Source organism: Lichenostomus cassidix, chromosome 2, assembly GCF_008360975.1.
Source record: "Lichenostomus cassidix isolate B80296 chromosome 2, HeHo_3.0, whole genome shotgun sequence".
NCBI classification, from domain to species: Eukaryota; Metazoa; Chordata; class Aves; order Passeriformes; family Meliphagidae; genus Lichenostomus; species Lichenostomus cassidix.
Window position 1 is genome coordinate 108,743,711 of NC_139482.1, and position 20,915 is coordinate 108,764,625.

General features: G+C 35.8%; 1 protein-coding gene across 1 annotated transcript in view; it reads right to left on the reverse strand.

Annotated features, from left to right (window-relative positions):
- CCDC178 (coiled-coil domain containing 178) overlaps nt 1-15,358 on the reverse strand; it is a 16,432-nt gene extending 1,074 nt beyond the window's left edge. Inside the window, exon 1 of the mRNA XM_085049814.1 lies at nt 15,236-15,358. Coding sequence (XP_084905940.1) covers nt 15,236-15,358 — 123 coding nt within the window. The remainder of the gene's footprint in view (nt 1-15,235) is intronic.
- Nucleotides 15,359-20,915: the final 5,557 nt, after the last annotated feature.

Below are 20,915 nucleotides of genomic sequence, written 5' to 3' on the forward strand. Positions count from 1 at the left end.
TTGCCATGTAAGAGATTATCTCAACAAGGAAAGGATTCTGCTGTAAGGAAAATACAAGGAGGCCTTCTCAGAGGAAATTTCCAGGTGCAAGGCCACTTGTTAAATCTCTGACTCCTTCCCAACTTGTCAGAAGGAACTTGAATGGATAAATCACTATATCACACTGAGGCAGTCCAATGCTGCTGTTACCTTTTAGAAAATGGAGTTGTTCAGGAAAATGGCTATACTTCCTACCCTGAAGTAAAGGAATGCATAACTGGCTTTTCTCAAGGTCATTTGTGTTTTATCATTAGCTGCTCTTTATTTGTTTCATGTTGCTAAAGCACTTAAATTTTAATGTTCAAAAACTAAACCAAGTTGTCTGTCTCTGTCATGACTGAACTATTTCAGACATGTCTTCCATTCTTGAAAATTGCAAAAAAGTTCCAGGACCATAAAAGAGTTTGGAATAGTTTGGCTTATCAGCCAGCCACAAAAGTGAGTTCCTGAGATGCCACTTTTGTTCTTCCTCTTTTTCTCTTTTACTATCACAACAGCTAAATGTTAAGTTCTGAGCTTAAAGGTGTGATTTAAAGACATGGACTTCAGTATCTAGAGAGTCTCTGTAGAGCCAGGCTCAGAAGCACAAATATAAACTCTGTGGGTTGAGCAGAGAGGTATTTCAAGTCAGTCAATATGAAATGCTGAATATGTGTACATTTCTGTCCTGTTTCTCTCTAGAACCTGGCTGCATGAAGAAGGGCCATGCACTAAGCACTGCACAGATTGTAGCAGCTGGTGTCCTCTTCTGAGGCCAGACACTGGCCTGAGTAGGATACCACTCTTCTTGAGATAATCTCTCTTGAGCACCCAAAGATGACCAGGTGATGCATAGACAAAGCAACCACAAAACAATGCAGATGTTCAAATGAGTACCTCCTGCGTTGGCTATTATGTGGTTCATTGGAAAAAACAAATATATAATTGGGAAAGACGTCCAGTTACTAATGGATCTTACAGGCATTTAAAGATATAGTTTAATATGTATGGATGGCTGACACAAGAGCTGCAACAACTGAAAAAGTCTTTTTTCATACAAGGTATGCTATGCACTAGAAAGTGCCTCTGCAAGGGCTTACTTGATCCCTTCTTTCATCATATCTTATTTTTCCCCAGAATAATCCTTATGCAGTTTTCTCACATTCATTTTCCAAAGGGGCAGTTGGTACTCAGCAAGAATTAAAATTCAGAGGGAGTAAACTACAACATGTCCACACATTAAGACTTTTGTGCATACTCCACAGGTTTCTATTGTTCCCCTTCCTGTGACAATACAAAGTCTAAAAAAGGTGTTTTAGCAAACATCAACAACATTATCCTTGATAAACAAACCAGGGCCATAGAATTTTTCCTTACCCTGAGACCAGCTAGCACAAGGATGTGCTTTTTGGGGCGTCTTCTCCACAGTTCTTTGTGTGTGTTTCTCATTCATTGTAAATGGAGTAACCTGGGTACCAGGTGCAGCAGTGCAGCCCATTAGAGAGATGCTCTCGAGGGTATGAAAATGGTAGAATGTGTTGTATACATGTGGATGTGTGGAGAGATACCTAAACTCAAACTGGAGGTAAATACACTGGACCACTATCCCTGAGAAAGGCACAAGAGTGATGGTGATGTAGCCAAATGAGCCGAATGCAGGAATCATGAGATTTGGGGTGAAATATGTAAATGGATGAAACTCCTAAGAAAAGGAAGAGAGAGTGGCAAGATTATTTCATTGACTTGCTGATCTGATTTTCCAAGATTTGTTTTTGTTTTACACTCAGTAAAGAAGCTAGTGTTGGAATAAGTGCCACTTTTCTTGGGGCTCTGCTTTCCAAAAATGCTCTGGCATTGAGTGTAGTTTGAAAATTCTGTTGTTTATGGGTTTTTAATAACTAAAACTACCACCACCAGTGCAATCTGGTCAGAAGTATCAGTAAATTTTATTTGGAACTATCTTGTAGTAATAAAATGAAAGTAATATTATCCTATATTGTAAATATAGCTGAATGTCATTTTTAATAGCTAAAGTTTACAAGTGCGAAAACTAATCATCAATTGATAGTTTATTAATGACACTGACTTGATTTCAAAATAGATTTAATAAAACATTTAAGATTACATTGTCTTAAAGGAAAATTTTATGTGCTGGTTCATTGGAAAAATGATACTGATGTGTATGTGTAGCACCAAGTTGTAGCATGCACGTAGATTGCCATTAACTGAAAACTGAGAGCTGTGGATATGTTCTGTCACTCCTGAAATAAAAAAACCCCAAACCACACAACCAAAAAACCCCACAAGAACAACAACAACAACAACAACAACCGATATATTTTACCTCTGATCTCATTTCCATGAATGATTTAAATAAATGTATTACGGTCATTAAAATTAATTTTCAAATTAAACTGTAGACCTCAGTAGGAGTCATTTGATTTTTCAGCATAGCTGTTACTGAGGGAGTGGTGATTTTATTCTGGTTGCCATTTCTAGCAAGTGTTTATGAAGCCCTTGGTCATGGAAAAATTTCCTATTCTTTTCCTAAAGAAGTTCAACTTGTTAGGAAGGAAGGTAGGCTACATTTTACAATGTACTAAGTAAATTAAGTTTATGACAGTCTTATGCTTTATTAGTGTTTCAATGAAAAATAAAATTTAAATTTAGAAACTGAAAAACATTTATTTTAAACATACAATGACATTAAATATGGTCACTTATCTTCAATTTGCTCCATTAGTTTGACAGTATGATATGCTAATAGCTCTCGAATCATAAGAAATAAAGACTAAAAATAACAGGCAATCTTAATGCTTGGTTTTCACACAGACCTAAATTATGTGTAATTGTAATGAAACTAATGGATTTAAAACAAGTAAACTGTGGAAATCAGGCCCCAAGTCCTTAGCGCTTACTGACTTTTCATTTGTTGGTTGTTTTACCTAACATCTTGCAGGAATGGCAAGGTACAACATGAGGATATTTGAGCCAGATTGCAAAACTTTAAAACAGGTGAGTAACTTTATTCTTTTCCTTATGAAACTAATTTTATAACAATACTCCTTTTTGGAGACCTAGAAGGACTCATTTGCTGGAGGGGGAAAAAAAAGAAGAGAGCAAGGAATGAACTTTGGCCATGTAAATTCCTTTCTTAAAACATCATGCCCATAGTCAAATAGTAACTGCCCAAAGAGAGCTTGAATCTCAAATTCCCCTAGGACTTATCCTCAGGTGTTTTGGTTTAGATGTGTAAAATATTATTGTTTGGTGAGTATTGTAACTTACAAGTATTGTGAAATGAACTTCTGGAGAATCAGCTCCTCCCTGGACATGTTACAGATGCAGTTATGATTCCCATTTAGTTGTGCAAACTTGTTCTCTCATATACAACAGCTTAAAGTTACTTAGAAAAGAGTTCCTCAGAAGTAAATAATTTAATGTGCTGCCTGAGGGGCAAAAGGATTAACTGCTACACACCATCTTTTGATGCAGATGCAGAATAACTGAAATATGGGAAGATACAGTAAATCAACAAGATAACCAGAAAAGTATGCAAAACCCCCACAGGAATAATCATAAAGAGAAATAAAATGCAAATATAGAATTGGAAAATGTATATGTTGCCTAAGAAACCAGCAATCATAACAGCATCACATATATACTGCAATGTGGAATTAAGCCAGTGGTCCATCTATTCCACCCAGCAACAATTGTGATGAGAGGCCACGTAGAGAAGAGTATAAACACATGCAGTATTTCTTCCTAACATTTTCCTGGACCAGAACAGACAGACGAGATCAGACTGAAGACATTTTTTGTCAGAATTGCCCATGCTCATTTTCCCTAAATTTCAGAAGACCTCCCTGTAACCAAAAGGTCATGCTTACAAGTTCCCACGGTGTCAGGTATTTCTCCTGTCATCCCTGCAGTGAACATGGAAACTCAAGAAAGGAAATCTTTGCATTAACCTGGAAATAAATTCATTCATAGTCTCTGAAAATAGATGTTAAATTCTCTCTGTAGGACTGTGCAGCCATAAAGACATCTTGTACTGATGAAAGCTAAGGAGTGTCGCAGGAAGAGGAAAATCATGGAGTGGCTTGCTCCGGTTTCTGTCCATCATGTCCCCAATGACATTGCTGTCCAAGATGGCACTTGCTCCATCATACAGGAGGGAGAGAGAACTGCAGAGGTTGCTTCAGAAAGATCCATGATAGCTGAGACAAAATGGCATGTTAAGGCGACTCATGAAACTGCTGTGACTCGCCACAGTTTTGGAGGAGTTAGATGCAAGGAACAATCGGTTTTCCTGAGTCTTCAGCTCTCAGGTTACTGCTCCAGTGCTGGTAGATGTGGCAAAACTGATGCTAAGTAATGATACTATACAGGCTGTGAATCCTTGTGGCAATACTGAATATTATAGGAATGAGAAATACAGCACGACTAGAAGAGAAATGCTTGTTTTCATTTTCTTCAAAGTTGTCTTTGACAACTGAGTAGTTCTCTAACTTGTGGCTCTTTCCAACTCATTCTCACCTCACAAAACAGAGAAAAATTTCAAATAGAGGTTTCCTTCAACAAAGCTCCTCAGACCTCTTAATCAGTTGATAGTAACATCTTTTAATTTGTTTCAAAACCAAATTTCTGCTCTGCTACCACATGCATGCTCAGTTCCCACAGCACTTGGGCTCAGAAGAATATCCTATTAATTTTGGAAAACACATTTCCTAAGAGAACACTTGAAAGAGAGGACCTAAATTTGATCCCTCACTCCTCAGCCTGGAGTATCACAAAAATGTATTTATAGGAGCCTGTGAGCACAAAGACTGTGACAGAATTCACTTGGAACATCACTCGAAGGAGGAGAGTTTCTTGCCTCTCCAGCACAAAGTTCGAGAAAAGAATACAGATGGGAATACTTTGCAGAGAAATCACATACATTTGGTTTAGGTAGATAGAAAAGAGTAAGGGGAATTGGACAGCAATGTGGTGGCTTGCACCAAACTGGTATTGTAAAATTTTTATTTGCTTTCTGCTTCTGTCCTTAATTGGTTGCTTCTGCAGCGCTAGCAGCAGCCCTCCAGAGTACACAGTCAGATGACAGTCATGTTATGTCGATCCTGTGACAGATGTTTACTGATTTATCCTTAGGAAGGATTTGGTTTCCAGATCCATCTTCCCAGGCATAAGCAAAAGACATAACCCATGAGAGGGTTTTATTTAATTCATAACTTTGTCCTCTTGTGCTACAGGTACCTATTCAATTAAAAAAAAAAATGCCAGAAATAAATGTTTACATTCAAGTTGCACTATGATAGAAAAAAAAGAGAAAAAAAAAAGGGCTGATGTTTAGCAAATTAACCCAGTACTCTAGTAAAAACGAATAGGTGGCAAGAAAAAAGGCCAGAGAAGCAACAAGCTGAGGCATCACATCTGAATCCTGAATGGTTTTAAAGGATATATTTGGAGAAGATAGCTACTGGATATAAAGAAGGTGCTCACAGTAAAATAAAGTAAAGCATTTAATTCCTCAAATACAACTTGGGAAGAATATATTGCCTTTTGCAAGAAGTTTCTTGTAAGGAATTTTCCATGTGACATGCTTGATTGAGTCAATCAAAAGACGGGATAATACACATTTGATAATTTTGCACATGACAGACAGTATTTCATACCGGTAGGTCATTTGATTCTCTGCAGGTGGCTCTGTTGGTTTCTGGAATACTATATTGTGAATTACATGTTATACAAATGAAAGGCTGTTATAATTCTGGATAACATTGTATTTGATTCTATAAACATCTTTAGGCCTAATGCAAAGATCCCTTTGAATAATTTATCCAGCTAAGTGTCTGTGGTCCCAAACTTCTAATTTAAAAATGTTGATAAATGAAGTATCTCTTTAGCTAATAAATGAAGTATCTCTTTAGTTATCCTTTGTCAGCAACATTCATTTTAATGGAAAGTGAGTTTACAGGGTTACATGATTGAACTACTGAGCCAAGTCAGTGTTGGCAAATGATGGGCTAAATTATTGATGTTACACACTAATGAATTCTGATGAGAAATAAAATACAGACATTACATTTCAAGTGGTTCATAATTATTTTTGCACTTTAAAAGCAATTTTATTCTTTTTCCAAATCATACTGGTTCTGTAAAACAAAAACATAGTTAGTGATTATAAGCAAAATTATTGAGTTTGAAGCAAAAATGTTTCTGTAAGTTTTCTTATGCAAGTATAATGCTATTCACACTAGGATTCTGATTTCTTCTTATACTTCTGGGAGGGGATAATTAAATTAAATGTCTAAATTTTTAAACTGCTGTCTTTAAACAAAACAATCTACTTTGCAACCATAGTTAAGAGTTCAGTAGATGAGTTTATAATCTATGATATATCATCATGTTTGCTAGAGATGTTCTGAGCTACCATAATTAATTCAGGTGACGACAAAAACAGAAGAGCTGCCAAGAAGGAGCTTTCAACATGTAAACAGTTTATCATTAAACCTGTGTTTTGATATATGTTTAAAATGGGTAGAAGGAGGTTACTAAACTTCAAATAACCCAAAGTGATGTTGTAAGGCTGAATCATTAATTTAAAATGTCATTTCTCTGAGCCTTTACTCACTGTACTGGATAAAGAAATTAAATTCCGTAGTTTTTACTTATAAAGCCAGAGCTAAGCATTTGCTCATTTGGCAACAGAATAACTTCATAAATCCTATTCTTAATCTCGTCTTCCTAAAAATGGGCTTTATTTAACTTTTCTTAATTATACATTGAAAATTTCTGTCAGTTGCTGGAGAAGCAAAACTATGAAGTGTTGCTTCATTTTCTTACCAACTGAATAACCATCTTGCTTGTCGGATCATTGTTGTATTTGCTTGTCAATCTAAACAACCACTGGTGTCTTGAAAGACCAAGTACATGTGAAACCATTGTAGTTTTACTTGAGTAGGGAATTTTGTGATTCAAATTATTGATCTTTGAGAAGTTGTCATATTGGCCAAGGTCTCAAAAGAGAGATTCATGAGCTACAGAATCATCGTCATAAACCTCAGTGTTACCTATAATTTAACCTTAAAATTTTCACTGGACTGTACTAAAATACTTTGAGATATTTGATTTTGCTTTCCCATATTGTCCCAGACAGCTGTAACACACCTACTCTAACCAAGACAGTTAAGCTCTGCACAGAGGTTCAAGGATACCTTTACAGCTTGCTAGGGAGAACTTGAATTAATTATTTCTGGGTTTTGAGACATTGGTCTTAAATCACTCCAAATGATTTTCCTTTAATAGGAAAGATTCCCCCTGAACTATAGGAAGAGCTGAGAGTGTTGTATATAATAAAAGTTGTCAAGCATTTGCTTTTATAATATCCATTCTAATGTCTTCTTTTTTCATTTTTATTACAATCTATCAAAAACTTACACATTAAACTCTGAAAACACAGTTTGCCCGTGATTACTAAATGTGAGCCTGAGATCAGTAGCTCTGAAAACCACATTTTTACAAACTTGAACCTGGTGATAAGTAATGTTTCTCCTGCAGTATTATCTCAGGGCTGCTATGGTTTCAGCTGGGTCTAGGGGCTTTAGAGTAGAGGTGTCCTGCCTGTGCTCTCATTTTGCCCAGCAGGTGCTGGAGAGGAGGAAACGGCTTGATTTGAATGTGACAGAGAAGGAACCAAAATGGAGCAACAGCTAGATTTGGAGAAGGCTTATGAGGTTGTAAAGTCAAGCTGCAGAGAAGGAAAGCTGTCAGTAGTCTGTCAAATCAGGGTAAAGTCTGGAATTGGCAAATCTTGGTGGCTGAGAGGTGGAAGAAGCGACCACTGGTAGGCAAAAAAAGATGGAGGCTGGGTCTTGAGAAAGCAACAAGGGAACAGAGGAAAATAGAAATCAGCAGGCCGTGCTAGAGGCTTGGTCTAGAAAAGGAGCATGAAGGGAGAGCAAAAATGGCTGGGCCAGCAGTGTGAGAATGAGTCAGGTGCAGGAAAGAGGTCTGAAAATGGTCTGGGATGACATGCAGCACAGACTCTGGGTTGGGAAAAGCAGATGGGATAAGATGGAGGGACTGAATAGACAAAAAGGCTGAGCAGTAAATTAATGAATGAGAGATAGCAGTCTACTGTAATTTTTATTTACTTCATTAGTTAAAGTGGCAGATAAATTGGTTGTCACTAACTGCTGATGATCAAGGTAAGAGTCAATATAATGGCTTATATTCTTGGAGATTAGAAAGCTAAAAAAAGGATCTTTCAAGAAAATGATTAAAATTACAAAAACTTGGTACTCAATTTAGAAATGTTAGAATTGCAATTATTTACATAAACAATTCAGAGTTTTGTGTAAACATTTCAACACAGATTTTAGTTACTTATGTAGGAAAAGTAAAATTTATACTATTTCAATAAATAGAAATTCAGTTGTCTTCAAATTCTGGAAAAGCCATCAAACAAGACAACTTTAATATTTTCTTGAAATCTCAATTCATTGTTTTAATGCATTTTTATTCCATAAAGTTTTAAACTCTGAGTCTCTCAGTCAGGGAGTTTAGAAAATAATCTGAGGCTTAAAGACTGTGGTAGCAGTGACATGACTCAGGGGATCAGTTTTACAGAATCTGGAAGTCATGTGGTTCCTCTCTTTTTGTCTTTTAAGACCTAGGGATTTGAGCAGCCCTGCTGACAATAAGAAAAGTAGAGACAATATGCCTGCCTCTTCCTCAGATTTGACTGGAATTTTTGAGTGTTTGGTTCACAAATGTGAGTTATCACTCCTACTGGTGGAAAGAATACTAATTCATAGAGAGAATTTCTGGATTATAAATCTCTTTAGTGGGAGAATAAATTTTGCTGAATGAAACAGGAAATTTGACTAGTAATTTCATCATCCTCTAAAGTCAGATATCTAGTTACCTTTAATAAACTTTTAATTCTGTGAATTTATGTTTCACTATTGAAAAAAATTGTTACCTTCTATTAGTCAGCACATTTGGTACTATTGAGATATTTCTGTGTACATGTTAGAAAGTGAAAGAACTTGGACATTTAGGCCTATTCTGGTAATATACAAAGTTGGATTCTTGTAAATGGTGGTGAGTAGTGAAAAAATGTAATTCTTAAGTATTCTTCTTTTAAAAGAAATTTCAAAATAAATCTCTTAGATTAGCTGTCATCCTTCCATTTTCTGCTAGGTCACAATATTTAGTACACAAAATACTTCAGTACACAAATGTTTTTCACTGAAAATATACATCTGCAAATACACTAAGTGATTCATCACCACAACAAAACTGATTGAGTTAAAAACAGAAAACAAATTTGTTTCTTTGCAGAAATTTTTTCTAGCCTCCATCATTGACAGGTAACAAGGAGAACAATTTGTCTTTATCTTTCTACTAGGCTCTAGAGCTTCATGTGGCAACCACATTTCTGAACTCTTTGATTCATATCACATTGACATCATACAGTGAAACTTTTAAATGAAGCCATAGAGGAATGGAAACAGTTGGGTGTTTCTATGCATGCCAGAAAAATGTTTGTGGTTATATAAGCCTTTGGGTATGAAGCTCTGAAAAATAAAGGGTTTATGTGAAGCTTAAGAAGCTTGGTGTGTTAAGCCATAAGTGGCGTAAAAACCTAAATGCAGCTGAGTTGTACCAAATTGTATGTGCACTTCACTTAAAAAATGGTAAAGGAAATTATGTCAGAATAAAGATATTGGAGTTTTGCCCTGTGATAAGCAAAATCACAGACCATGAAAATGAGGCAAAGAAATCAAGCAAGTTCTAATTTCTTCTATGAGTTTGGCTTATTTTGAGACTACTTTCCATTCTCTCACTGGAAAGGTCACTTTCATCATGCAGCAACAAAATAAATGGTCGTGAACTTTTAGTGTCCATACCATGGCAGCTGTATTTGCCAGAAAACCTACACGATATGCAAATTCAAATATTTTGGTGAAATCTTGTCAGGGTCATCAACCCAATACAGAAAAATCTAGAGGAAATAATTGCGTTAAGAATTTAAACAAAATATGAGATCATGTTTTGAAGAATTCCAGATGTTATTATGCAAAATTCATAAGCATTTGAGAGGAAGGACTCTGTATTTTTAGGTACTATACACTGGATGCTGATTTCCATGTTTCTTTAGAACGTGATTAACTAACACATTTTTCAACTTGTAAGCATTACCCCATGAGCAAAAGCAAAAATAGCTTGTCTCAATTCCCCTACACTGTGCGAAATAAATATTTTATAAATTAATAATAAACCCAGAAAAAAACATAACTTCAACATTTTAAATGGTTACTGTGAATAAATGTGAATAAACACAAAAGCTTAGAACTAATTAAAAGGTGTGCAGCCATGTCCCCTTAAGAAACATTATCTGTCATCCAACCCCATATGTCTCCAAGACAAGACAGAAACAGCAAGACTGCTAAAGTGAAATCAGCAGGCAAAAAAGGCACAACTGAGTGCAATCAGCATAAATGGTGATAACTCAACCCATAACAGAGAAAAATAAAAGAGAAGGCGTACAGATTTTGAAGAGCATCAGCCCTGAGGGACACCATAACACACCTGTGTTAATAAGCTAGAGAACAAAAGATGTGCTTAAACTGGCTACCACCTGACAGCTAAGAAGCAAGTTCAGAATGTGTGGTTTCCAGAGAGCAAAAGGGTAAAGCTGCTTGTAATACTCAGAGTTCCGGTTGTTCATGGCCTTAGTGGAATTGCACTGAATTTTTTGTAAGGAGGTAGAACAGGGTGGCACGAAAAGCACTGTTCTGCACAGTCAGTAAAATATTTCCTCCATTAACAATAAGTATCCACCGAGATTCACCAAAAATTCAAAACCTTAGTAAAGAAGTCACTCCTTTCTCTGGTGGCCTCTGCAAAATTGCTCAACTAAAGACAAAACAAAACAGACCAAAACTCTTTTCTGGTGTAAACTGGTGTGGTTCAGTACAGTGGAGTTATTTTGAACTATAATAGATTTGCCAAAACGTTTTAAAGATTAAAGGCTAATAAAGCAACTTGAGTAAAACTGCAGAAAAGTTATAAATAACCACAGCAATCTGCAATTAGAGCAACAGACTTTGAGTTAATTGGTGCCTTATTCCTTAATGCCTTATGTAGTTATATCCACCTGATGAAAATGGATAAAACTGCTACCAACTGATGGATTTCTAAACTCTAAATTCTGATGATCTGATTTTTCTATCCCTTTGTTCTTGTGTGAATGGTTGTCAAAGGTGCTTATTCATTAAAAATTAAACCAACAATCTTGCAGTTAATAAAAAGGTACTTTTGTCATGCCACCATCAGAAAAGGTATGTACGAAATCCTTTAAAGTTACAAGAGAATAGCAGGGATGTTATCTTTTCCTGTGGCACTTTGACCCCCAGAATGATTCTGATACAACTATAGTCAAGAGAAATCATCTAAAAGGAGGATCTAAATTGAAGACTGTCAGGATTAAAGCACAGGCACAGTCCCAACTAAAGCTACATCTGCCATCATATATCATTTTTGCAATTAGATAGCTAATTGAACTTACTCAAGAGCCAAGTTATTGAAACTCCAAAACATTATTGGAAAAGCAAAAGTAATTAACATCATAAATACCTTGCCTGTACACTAGGTACAAAAGGTTTTACATATTTTCAGGTTTTTTCTAAATTAAAGAGATTACTTCTATTATTTTCTGCTGGACTAAAAATTTATTTAGTAATTGTTGAAGGTTTTTTGAAGGCTGAAATCTTCCAGCAAACCATAGAATATGGACTGTGGTGACAGTGGTGGTAAAACACCTGCAAAGCACATCTATAACAGAGCGCATAGAACTTTCTTTGACTACCACAATAAAATAAAGTCTCTTTTCAGAGCTGTTGTGTATGCATGTAAACTTCCCGGAATAAAAAGAGCAGAGAAGTGCTCATGCACTTCTAAGGCACTTCTAGTGCAAAGTCTCAAATAAAAAAAAAATCTCTAGATTGTAATCTCTCAAATTCTGCTACTGGTTGGAATCAGAGGCAGCAAAATTTTTTTTTAAAAAATTAAGACATTTTGAAAAAAGGAAGACTATCAGAAGATGAAATAGTCTTGCTCAAGAAAAAGCCCTGCATTTTGCTCAAAAAAAAAAAAAAGAGATAGATAAAGAAACAAAATTGGAAGTATAAATAATTCCAGTCATTGATCTCTGTTCTAGCAACTGATTTGATTGCAAACATATTTATTCTTTGCTATTAATATGGAAGAATATCTTATCCCTTTTTTTAAGGTCACAATTAAAATGCTCAATTTTAAAATTTCATTTTCTGCCAGAATTGCATTCAGAAAACATACAGACACTAGGTAATCAGTTAACTATTCCTGTTTCCAATGCAAATATGAAGTATTGAAAAAGCAAAATGGCTACAAAGATCATGATAAAACACAGGAAATAAGTATTTAAAAGTTTGAATGAAATAAATTAAAATCTCATTTTGGTTTTTGGTTTTTTTTAAAAATCTTTTCATGTCACTTAGCAGTACGAGTGCTGAGAAGTAATGATGAAACCTCTGGTCAAATCTGTCTTCCTTTCTAAGGCAGTTCTTTATTTTCACATCACAATTCTCCCAAAACTCTGCTGCTGTGTGTAACTGGAGGGTGTTGGTTGTTATAAGACCTGGTGAAAAGGCTGAAACCTCCTCCATTATCTACTTTTAAGTCTCTTTTTGGATCTCACCCAGGTCACGGCTTCTGTAAAATATTAGAAAACACTTAGGCAGCCAATGTACTGTATCTACTGCCTCTCCTAATGCACTCTTCCTCTGTCATTCACCTGCTCCTGCTTGCTCTGGTCAAGGAAATGCTGGGACAGAAGCTCTGATGAGCAGGAATCAGTGTTTTGCCACACACTTCTCAGTGGAGTGTGTTCTCATGCTCGTCCTTTAATGTGAGAGGGTCACTAGGAACAACAAAGTCAGGATATTTCTGGCTGACTGAAAAGAAAGGGAGAAAAACAACTGTCAGATTTTATTTTGGATGCCTGTGCCACTATGTTAATGGTATCAATAAGAGAACTAAATTGGCAGAAGAATAGATTGATCTGACAATAAAACAGACTTACAAAGACACCAGTCCATATATAATTAAACAGCTTCCAAACCTCCAAAATATAAAACCAGCACATTGCTGAAGGGAAGTCTTCTCTTCTACATGGCCTGGTAATTGCTCTTAGTTGAATTACTTCCATTTTAATTTTATATTTTTCCCTTGTAATTATTTTAATTTTAAGTTATTATCAGCCAAACCACATAAAAATATAGCAGGAATATCAGAATACCAGAAAAGGCTCAGAATATCAGAAAACTATATAATGGATAATGAAAGCAGATAGGATATGGAATTTTTTCCACACTTTGAACCAGACATTGCCACTGGTAGGTTTGAGCTAATCAGATGTGAACACCCCCAAACGGTGCTGAGTCTTACACCTAAAAAGCTTAGTTTAGGTCCATTTCCAGCTATTTGAGTTATTCAGGGTGACAAGATTTACTGACATGGGTTCTCAGCATGGATAACGTGCATGGAGAAATGTATGCTGAGCTGAAGGTTTTCTGCAACACTCATCCATTGTTACAAGGACTGGCTGTTGGCAGAGGAGTTCAAATGTGGATGAGGTTTGCAGTACAACTATTAAAATGTTGCAGAACATTAGATGATTGTAAAGATTTGCATGTGAGGAAACCATCTGCCACCTGTGGCTTCCATGTCTCCTCTATTGTTATTCATTGGTTTTGGGCTGCCCACACATCACCTCTGTTCTCCTACTCACTGCTGGAGTAGTTGAACACAGCAGAGAACAGAAATCATCTGAGAAATCCCACTCCCCAATTCAAAATAGAAAAAGAAGCTTATCCAGTTTTTCAAATGCTAAATGAGGAATTTGAATGAAAAAGTGTTTTCACTGGCACAGAGGCCAGTGCAATATTTGGTATTTCTAACAACTCCAAAATTCCATGGAATTCCATAAAAGAGTATTAAAAAACATTACTAAAGTATAAAATCTGATTATATTTTAATCTAAATTATTTGTATTGAATTTCTGATTTTGATATGATTGTGATTTTCTAAATCTCTTATGTAAGGAGAACAGTAGACCATAAATGATTCCATAGAACAAATATGGAAATTTTGAATTTTAAAATAAAAATACTCTTAGTGAGATACTGAAAACAGATCATGCTGCTGATGCAACTTAACAGAATTCTAGAATTTCTTCAAATTAGATTTTACTTTAATGCATCGGATAGAAAGTGTGAAGCGTAATAACATAATATTAAAACGTAGTAAAATTGTTTCTGCAATCATACAACAAAGCTTGACTGTTAAAAATTAGACAACAGTGATTGTAAGAATATGCTGCACTAGAGCTGCACCAGCAATGTAACTTCTTTTGCAAGGAATAAGTCTGAAGAAATATTTCACTTAAGTCTTTTAAAAACCCTTCACAAACACCATCTGGTTATGGCCATTAACTATGGGAAGAGATGGGAAGGAGTGGCTTTACATAAATATAAATAAGATACCATAGCACAAGATCAAAATAACAAGAACATTCTAACTATAGTGTATAGTAGTTATTTTCCCTGATAAATATATTTATCTGGAGAACAAGACATAAAATGAAAAACCATACATCATTGGAAACCATTTTTAAATCTCATATCCCCACAATGTTGCTTTTTTCAAATAAGGGAAAATTATTGTATAGCTGAGTTAGGAAAGTGTAATACTTCTTAAAAATAGTCCCTTTCTAAAGATATTAAATACAAATACAGTGAAAATGACAATACTGTTTACCACGGAAATAATATTTTCACGAAACAGGACACAATAACATCTTCTAAAACAACTGAGCAGCAATAGCAATGTCACTCTGTGTTTCAAATATTTATATTCAATGTATTTATAATAAACTTCTCAAAGGTTTGTGAGAAATAAATCTAATCTCCCCCTTTTTCCAATCTATGCATGGTATATGTGCTAACTTACTGAATTCATCCTTCATGCAATTCCAGTTTATTAAAGAGGTTAAAAATTTATAAAACTCTGATGGGATATGGTTTTAATGCTTCATCACACTACCCATCATTTGCTTTTCAATCTAGATCAGAATGATCTTTCCGACTTCCCTGCAATCACCTACCTGCACAGCTAATATTTTCTGAGCGTTCTCCTGAGAGGCTGCCTGGATCCTCGCCAGCCCAGCCTGGCTGGAGAGGCCACGCTGGAGAGGCTCCACCACTCTGCCAGCACAGCTCTGCTCCATCACCCCTGCAGCTGGGATGGACAGGCCAGCGGCCACGCCAACGCCGCGATGGCCACGGACACGGCAGTGACGGGGGTCAGGGTAGGGGGGACAGGCAGGGAGGGAGGTGGGGGGAGGAAGGAGAAAAATAAAAACCAAACCAACAGGAAAAAAAATATTAAATTCCCAAGTCAGAGCGGGAGAGGAAATTAATGGCAGCGTTCAAGAAGAATGATGGAGGGAAATATAGAAAGCAGTCAATAGCCCATTCTGCGCCGCACGGACCTGACAGGAATTTCACAGTCTCTTGGTTTTTCAGCCCACTCATGTGCATTCATCAGAAACCAGTCACATCTGGCTGCCAGGATGGGGGGTTAATTTTCTCTAAATGCCTCAGCAGTTTTGTTCTAGCTGAGGCAAACTCTGTGACTGCAAAGCTGATGAGTAAAATATTTCTACTTCACCCAGTTTAACTCAAAACCGATAGCCTCGGGACATATTGAACCTTTCTTAAAAAAATAATCTTTTGAAGCTTTCTGAATGGCACATCAGGTCAGGCCAAAGTTTAAAATGCAAGTTTAAGACTTTGATGGACACAAGGGCTTTTTTTTTCCCTGTGTAAAGCTTATCATAGCTTGGCAATGTGTGCTTTAGTGCATGACAAAACTAAAGAGAATTAACTTAGCCATCAACTGCTCAGGGAGAACAATAACAGGAAAGAAATTTCCATATAGAAGTTCCTATTAATCTACCCAGCTATAACCACATGACATGAAAGCATCTAACAGCACTAAATTGCACCCAATGTGGTGGCTGAGAGTGACACAACTTAAAAAAAGAATTTTATATTGACATATAGAAAAGATAACACTTATCCTAGGAATCGCATTCAGTGCAAAGGATCCTGACTGAACTGATTCCAAGTGAGAGTACTTACCTGAAGGCTTTCACTTTTTGCTAACAGTAATTATTGTTACAATCCACAGTTAAGATTAGAATCGTTTTTTCCTTAATCTGCAAGTATTTAGAACATATAAACAGTGTGCTGGGTCTCAGTCTAGAACAAAAATGTTTTAAAGAGATCTGAAAATCTACCAACAGAGAATGTTTTTGAAAACAGCTTTGGGTTTTGGCAAATTCTGCAAATGCTGCTGCATACTCTAGACTAGTTGTAATTTACAAAATAGACACTTAAACCACGTAATTCATTGCTTAGTGGAAATACACAGATTTGTGTTTCATCAAGTAAATTATTTCAATAAATTCCATAGCTATTGTTATCATGAACCCTTCAAGAGTATGCCTGTCAACCAGATTAACACAATGGATTGTACCATTCCTTTGGAAATATTACATTTCATTAAGGTCAATGCCACAGGTCAATAATTGGATCAGTTATAAAGAAGCTTTTACATTATAAGATATGACTGCTCTTTAGGAGCAAGCATGGTGTACCAGGTGAAAAATACACTTTTTCAAAAGAATGTAGATTATAGTAATATCAAGTGAGCTATTACAGCCTAGAGAGTAATTAATGCACATTTTCAAAATTAATGGCCTGATTTTTGGAGATACCAGGTTTCCACAAGTCCCATTAGATTCCAGGGAAGCTGTGAGTATGCTGCATCTTTCTAAATGAGGTTGTAAAATATTAAAGGAAAACTTTGTACATAATAGTTTGTGTTCTGCCTGTTTATATTAAAAAAATAACATGAGGGAAGGTAGCAAACTCAATGGAAAAACAAAAAAAAGCTGAAACCTGAATTACAGCCAAAACCTGAACCCAAATAGTACATTTTCCAGTTTTGAGAAACCTTTTCTAAGCACCAGAGCTTCTTCCTGTCTATTAAAAATATTATTTTGTTTCCTGAAATCTGTCTCTTCTTACTTGTTTGCTTTTACTTTAACTATTTTCAAATCTCACTTTTTCTGATACCATTCTAAAGTCTGAAGAAGAATGCAGGTGAGAGAGGGGAAAAACATAACATCTTGGGACATATTAATAAAACTACCAGCTTCAGGCTTAGAAAACCAATTAAGTCGAAAACTATTTTTGGATTATCAAAATTCTGATTTTGTAAAATGTTAAAATAATTGCAAAACATGTTGCATTGCTATATAATAAGGAAAATGGTGGTTGAGTGAATACCTGAAAGGACTTGACAATAAACAGTGAAAGGAATTGGTGGTTATCTAGTTTGGTGGCTATCTAATTTCTTGTCTTGAGAGAATTAACAGACATACAAAAGTTTAGAGGTTTAACTATATGAAAATTGCTACATGTATTGAGAAACTGACAGTTTACAATGGCTAGTGTCCAATAGAAGCTTGGCTAGTGTTTGCCATTCCAAAATTACAGGTCCATAATAACTGATGCTATTGTGCATCATATTTTGAAATGCATCTCATATTTCAAAAACGTTTTATTGTGCCTAACATAATGGAGCCAAACCCAAATATTTATTCTTTTTACGATATTAATTGCAACATAAATAATATTTATGCATATGGTCAGAAATACAGGTTTGTGAGAAATAACAACTTGATCCTATAAAGTTGCCTGCAAGCTTAGAATAAACAGATGGACCCACTGACCTAGGAGGGGCCAAGTGAATTCCTGAGTCACCAGAGCTCTAGCTGAGGGAATAATTCAAGAAATAAAAATCTCAAGTAATTTAGCTAAAGAGCACTTCTAACCCAAAACCAGATTTCATGGGTTTTACCATGACCTTCCTCTGCCTAAAGACACCAATGCTCTTCTTGGTCATATAACAGACATATAGTTATTAGCTTTGCCTGATCTTTTTTATTTTTTTGTCAGATGTAGACACTTAAAAAGGCATGGCATGCATGAGTTAAATACATTGCATTATTGCCAGCTCCTTTGTTTTCCAGTGCTGTTTCTTGAGTGTTCTGAACACATCGAGCCAAATGCTGGCAGAGAAAGTAACAGCATCCATCTCCAGTGGTCAAGGCCTAGGAATGTGTAGAGTAGCCAAATATTTATGTGAGATTCCTTTTGGTTCTGATGTGTACTTTGCTGTGAGAGCAGGACTGAAGGAAAAAGGAAATAGAAAGATAAGCAAGCTCCAGATTTTGGGGATTCAAAAGGAAAGGAAATACCAGGATCCCTGTTTCTGTTATTCTTGAATCTGCCATGGCTGCAGATGATACATGTGGATGGGAGGGCAATTTTTTCAGCAAGCAGTCTTCTCCTAGTCCTCATCCCGGAAACAGGGAAACAGTGAGCAATGGTTTTGATGGAGCAACACCTTTTGGAGCTGCTGGGGAGGATAAATGATGTTCTCAAGGAGATGCCCTTGCCATTCTTCTGCTTTGGGGCTTCACTATCATTCCTCTGGTGTTATGGCTCCCCTCTGTGACTCACAGCAGAGGGCATCATATGACTCCGTAATTATTTAATTGTTTCTTTACACATGGCACTAATATTGTCAACAATATTAGCATAAATTTGGGAGAAGGATGGGTGGACTACCTGACATTACTGTCTTACTAGAGAGGAGCCTTATGATTCTGGGTACCTTAATCTGTTCTCACCTTTAAGTTTTTTGTTATGATAAATCTAGATAATTCATTCAATTCATACCTGACTTGCAGTAGTATGAATGAAATCAAGTGAAAATTTTACCTGTAATTTCTTATTTGAGGAATCAAACTGGATTATAAATTATATGATACTATTTGTAGCTCAGGCCTATCCAAGCCTAATTCATTACTTCAGTGGCATTGTTTCTAGGTCCTTATTTACTAATGTTACCACTATATTTGGATTCTCCATATTACAAAGTTAAACTGGAAGAAAACCCCAAATAGAAAGAAGTAACCGCATCTTATTTAGATCAGAACATTTTCTACTTTTGTGCCCTGGCAGTTCACAGGAACCCAAAATTTTCACCTGCTTATCTTTTATTACAGTCTATTTTATTACAACACTGATTGCAGAGATATTTGACAATGAAGCCAAAACTAAGGGTATTTACTTATTTAAACCCCAAATGGCACATGGCCCCATTAAGAATATAAAGTGAAGAGACCTGGAACACAGTCATGATTCTTTTTCTCAATCAATGACATACTATAGTGCTTCAACACCAGTTCTAGGCAGTGATGACATGCTAACATCACATTGGATTATGATTACAAACCTATTTCCCCTCTTAGTTATGTTTAAATAGTGAAATTCAGTTATCTGAATACAGCTGTTTCTCTTTTACCTCTGAGAATGAAAAGAACCTCTATGAATAAAATGTTATTTCATTCTCAAAAAAATTGTCTCAAAATAAGATTCTGCTTAAATTTTGCCAAACTTTAAACATTTGATCTAAAAATGTGAATGGCAGGTGTTTGCCTCAGGCTGATTTTTTTTGGATAGCCTAAGAATTTTGCTTTTTTTTTTTTTTTTGAGGAATTTTAGGTAAAATACATTCTTCTTCTCCTATTACAAAATCATACTGGTATTTCCTTTACTAGATACAGTTTGCAAAGGGGACTCACATTTCAGAAGGGACAACATTTCTCAATGTGATATGACTTTTTCTTGAAAATATTTTGGTGAATACTGTAAGTCTTTGGAAAACTATTGTCTGCATATAGTCTTTAACAAATGTTTTCGCTTTTATACTTTTTTTTAAACATGTTGTCCTCCGTAAGCATTCTTGACTTTCTCAGTGGTCCTACAGTTGATCATACTTTTTATCAACATTGCTAAGCAAGTAATAATGCTTATTGCTGTGTAATTCCAGCCTGTACATAAACCATCTTCACTAAGTGATTTGTCACACATTAGATCAGGAATGCAGCACTGAGACTTTATTTTTGTCTATAATGTCTGTTATTTTGGTCTAGGATGAAATTAATTACTGACAGTAATGTGATCATCTGTGTACCAGCATAAATACCCATCTATTGGTGCTCAGAAAACCTGGAGAAACAAGTCTTTTCAAAAATTGGATGATGCCAATTTGTGATTAAGAAATCCAACTGTTAATCAAAATTAGTGTAATTCTAACCATCATAGTCTAATTTAGGCTTTCCATAGCAATGCTAGAATACAATGACATCAAAGAGGGAGATCCAAACCTAGACCGTAATATGGAATATCCTTTCCCAGTGCAATAATCTTTTACCAGAAGAAAAAATGGTTTTGTGTTTTCTTTCAAGTGCCAACTGAAATTTCCTTTTCCTTTCCTGAATTTTCTTTCAGAAACAGCCTGAAAAGTAGGAGTGAAACTCAGCCACATGGCTCAAGGAATGGGAACTTCTCTGATTACAGAGACTTGGAGACAAAACTGTGATGAAGAAAGGATGATTCCAGACTAAAAAAATCCAAGCAAATGCAAATCGAAACATTTAAAAGAACGAGTAGCTGGAAATAATGCAGCTATAGTAGGTATATAGAGCTACTTACCAAGGGATCAAAACCATTTGTGGATATTAAAATGAAGAAATGGACTAAGCATCAGCAAGAACGGAAAAATACACATAGCTGAGGCAGATGAGAGAAACAGATGGGCAGAGCATTTCCAAGAAATCTCACTAGACTCAGCCCACTATCTAT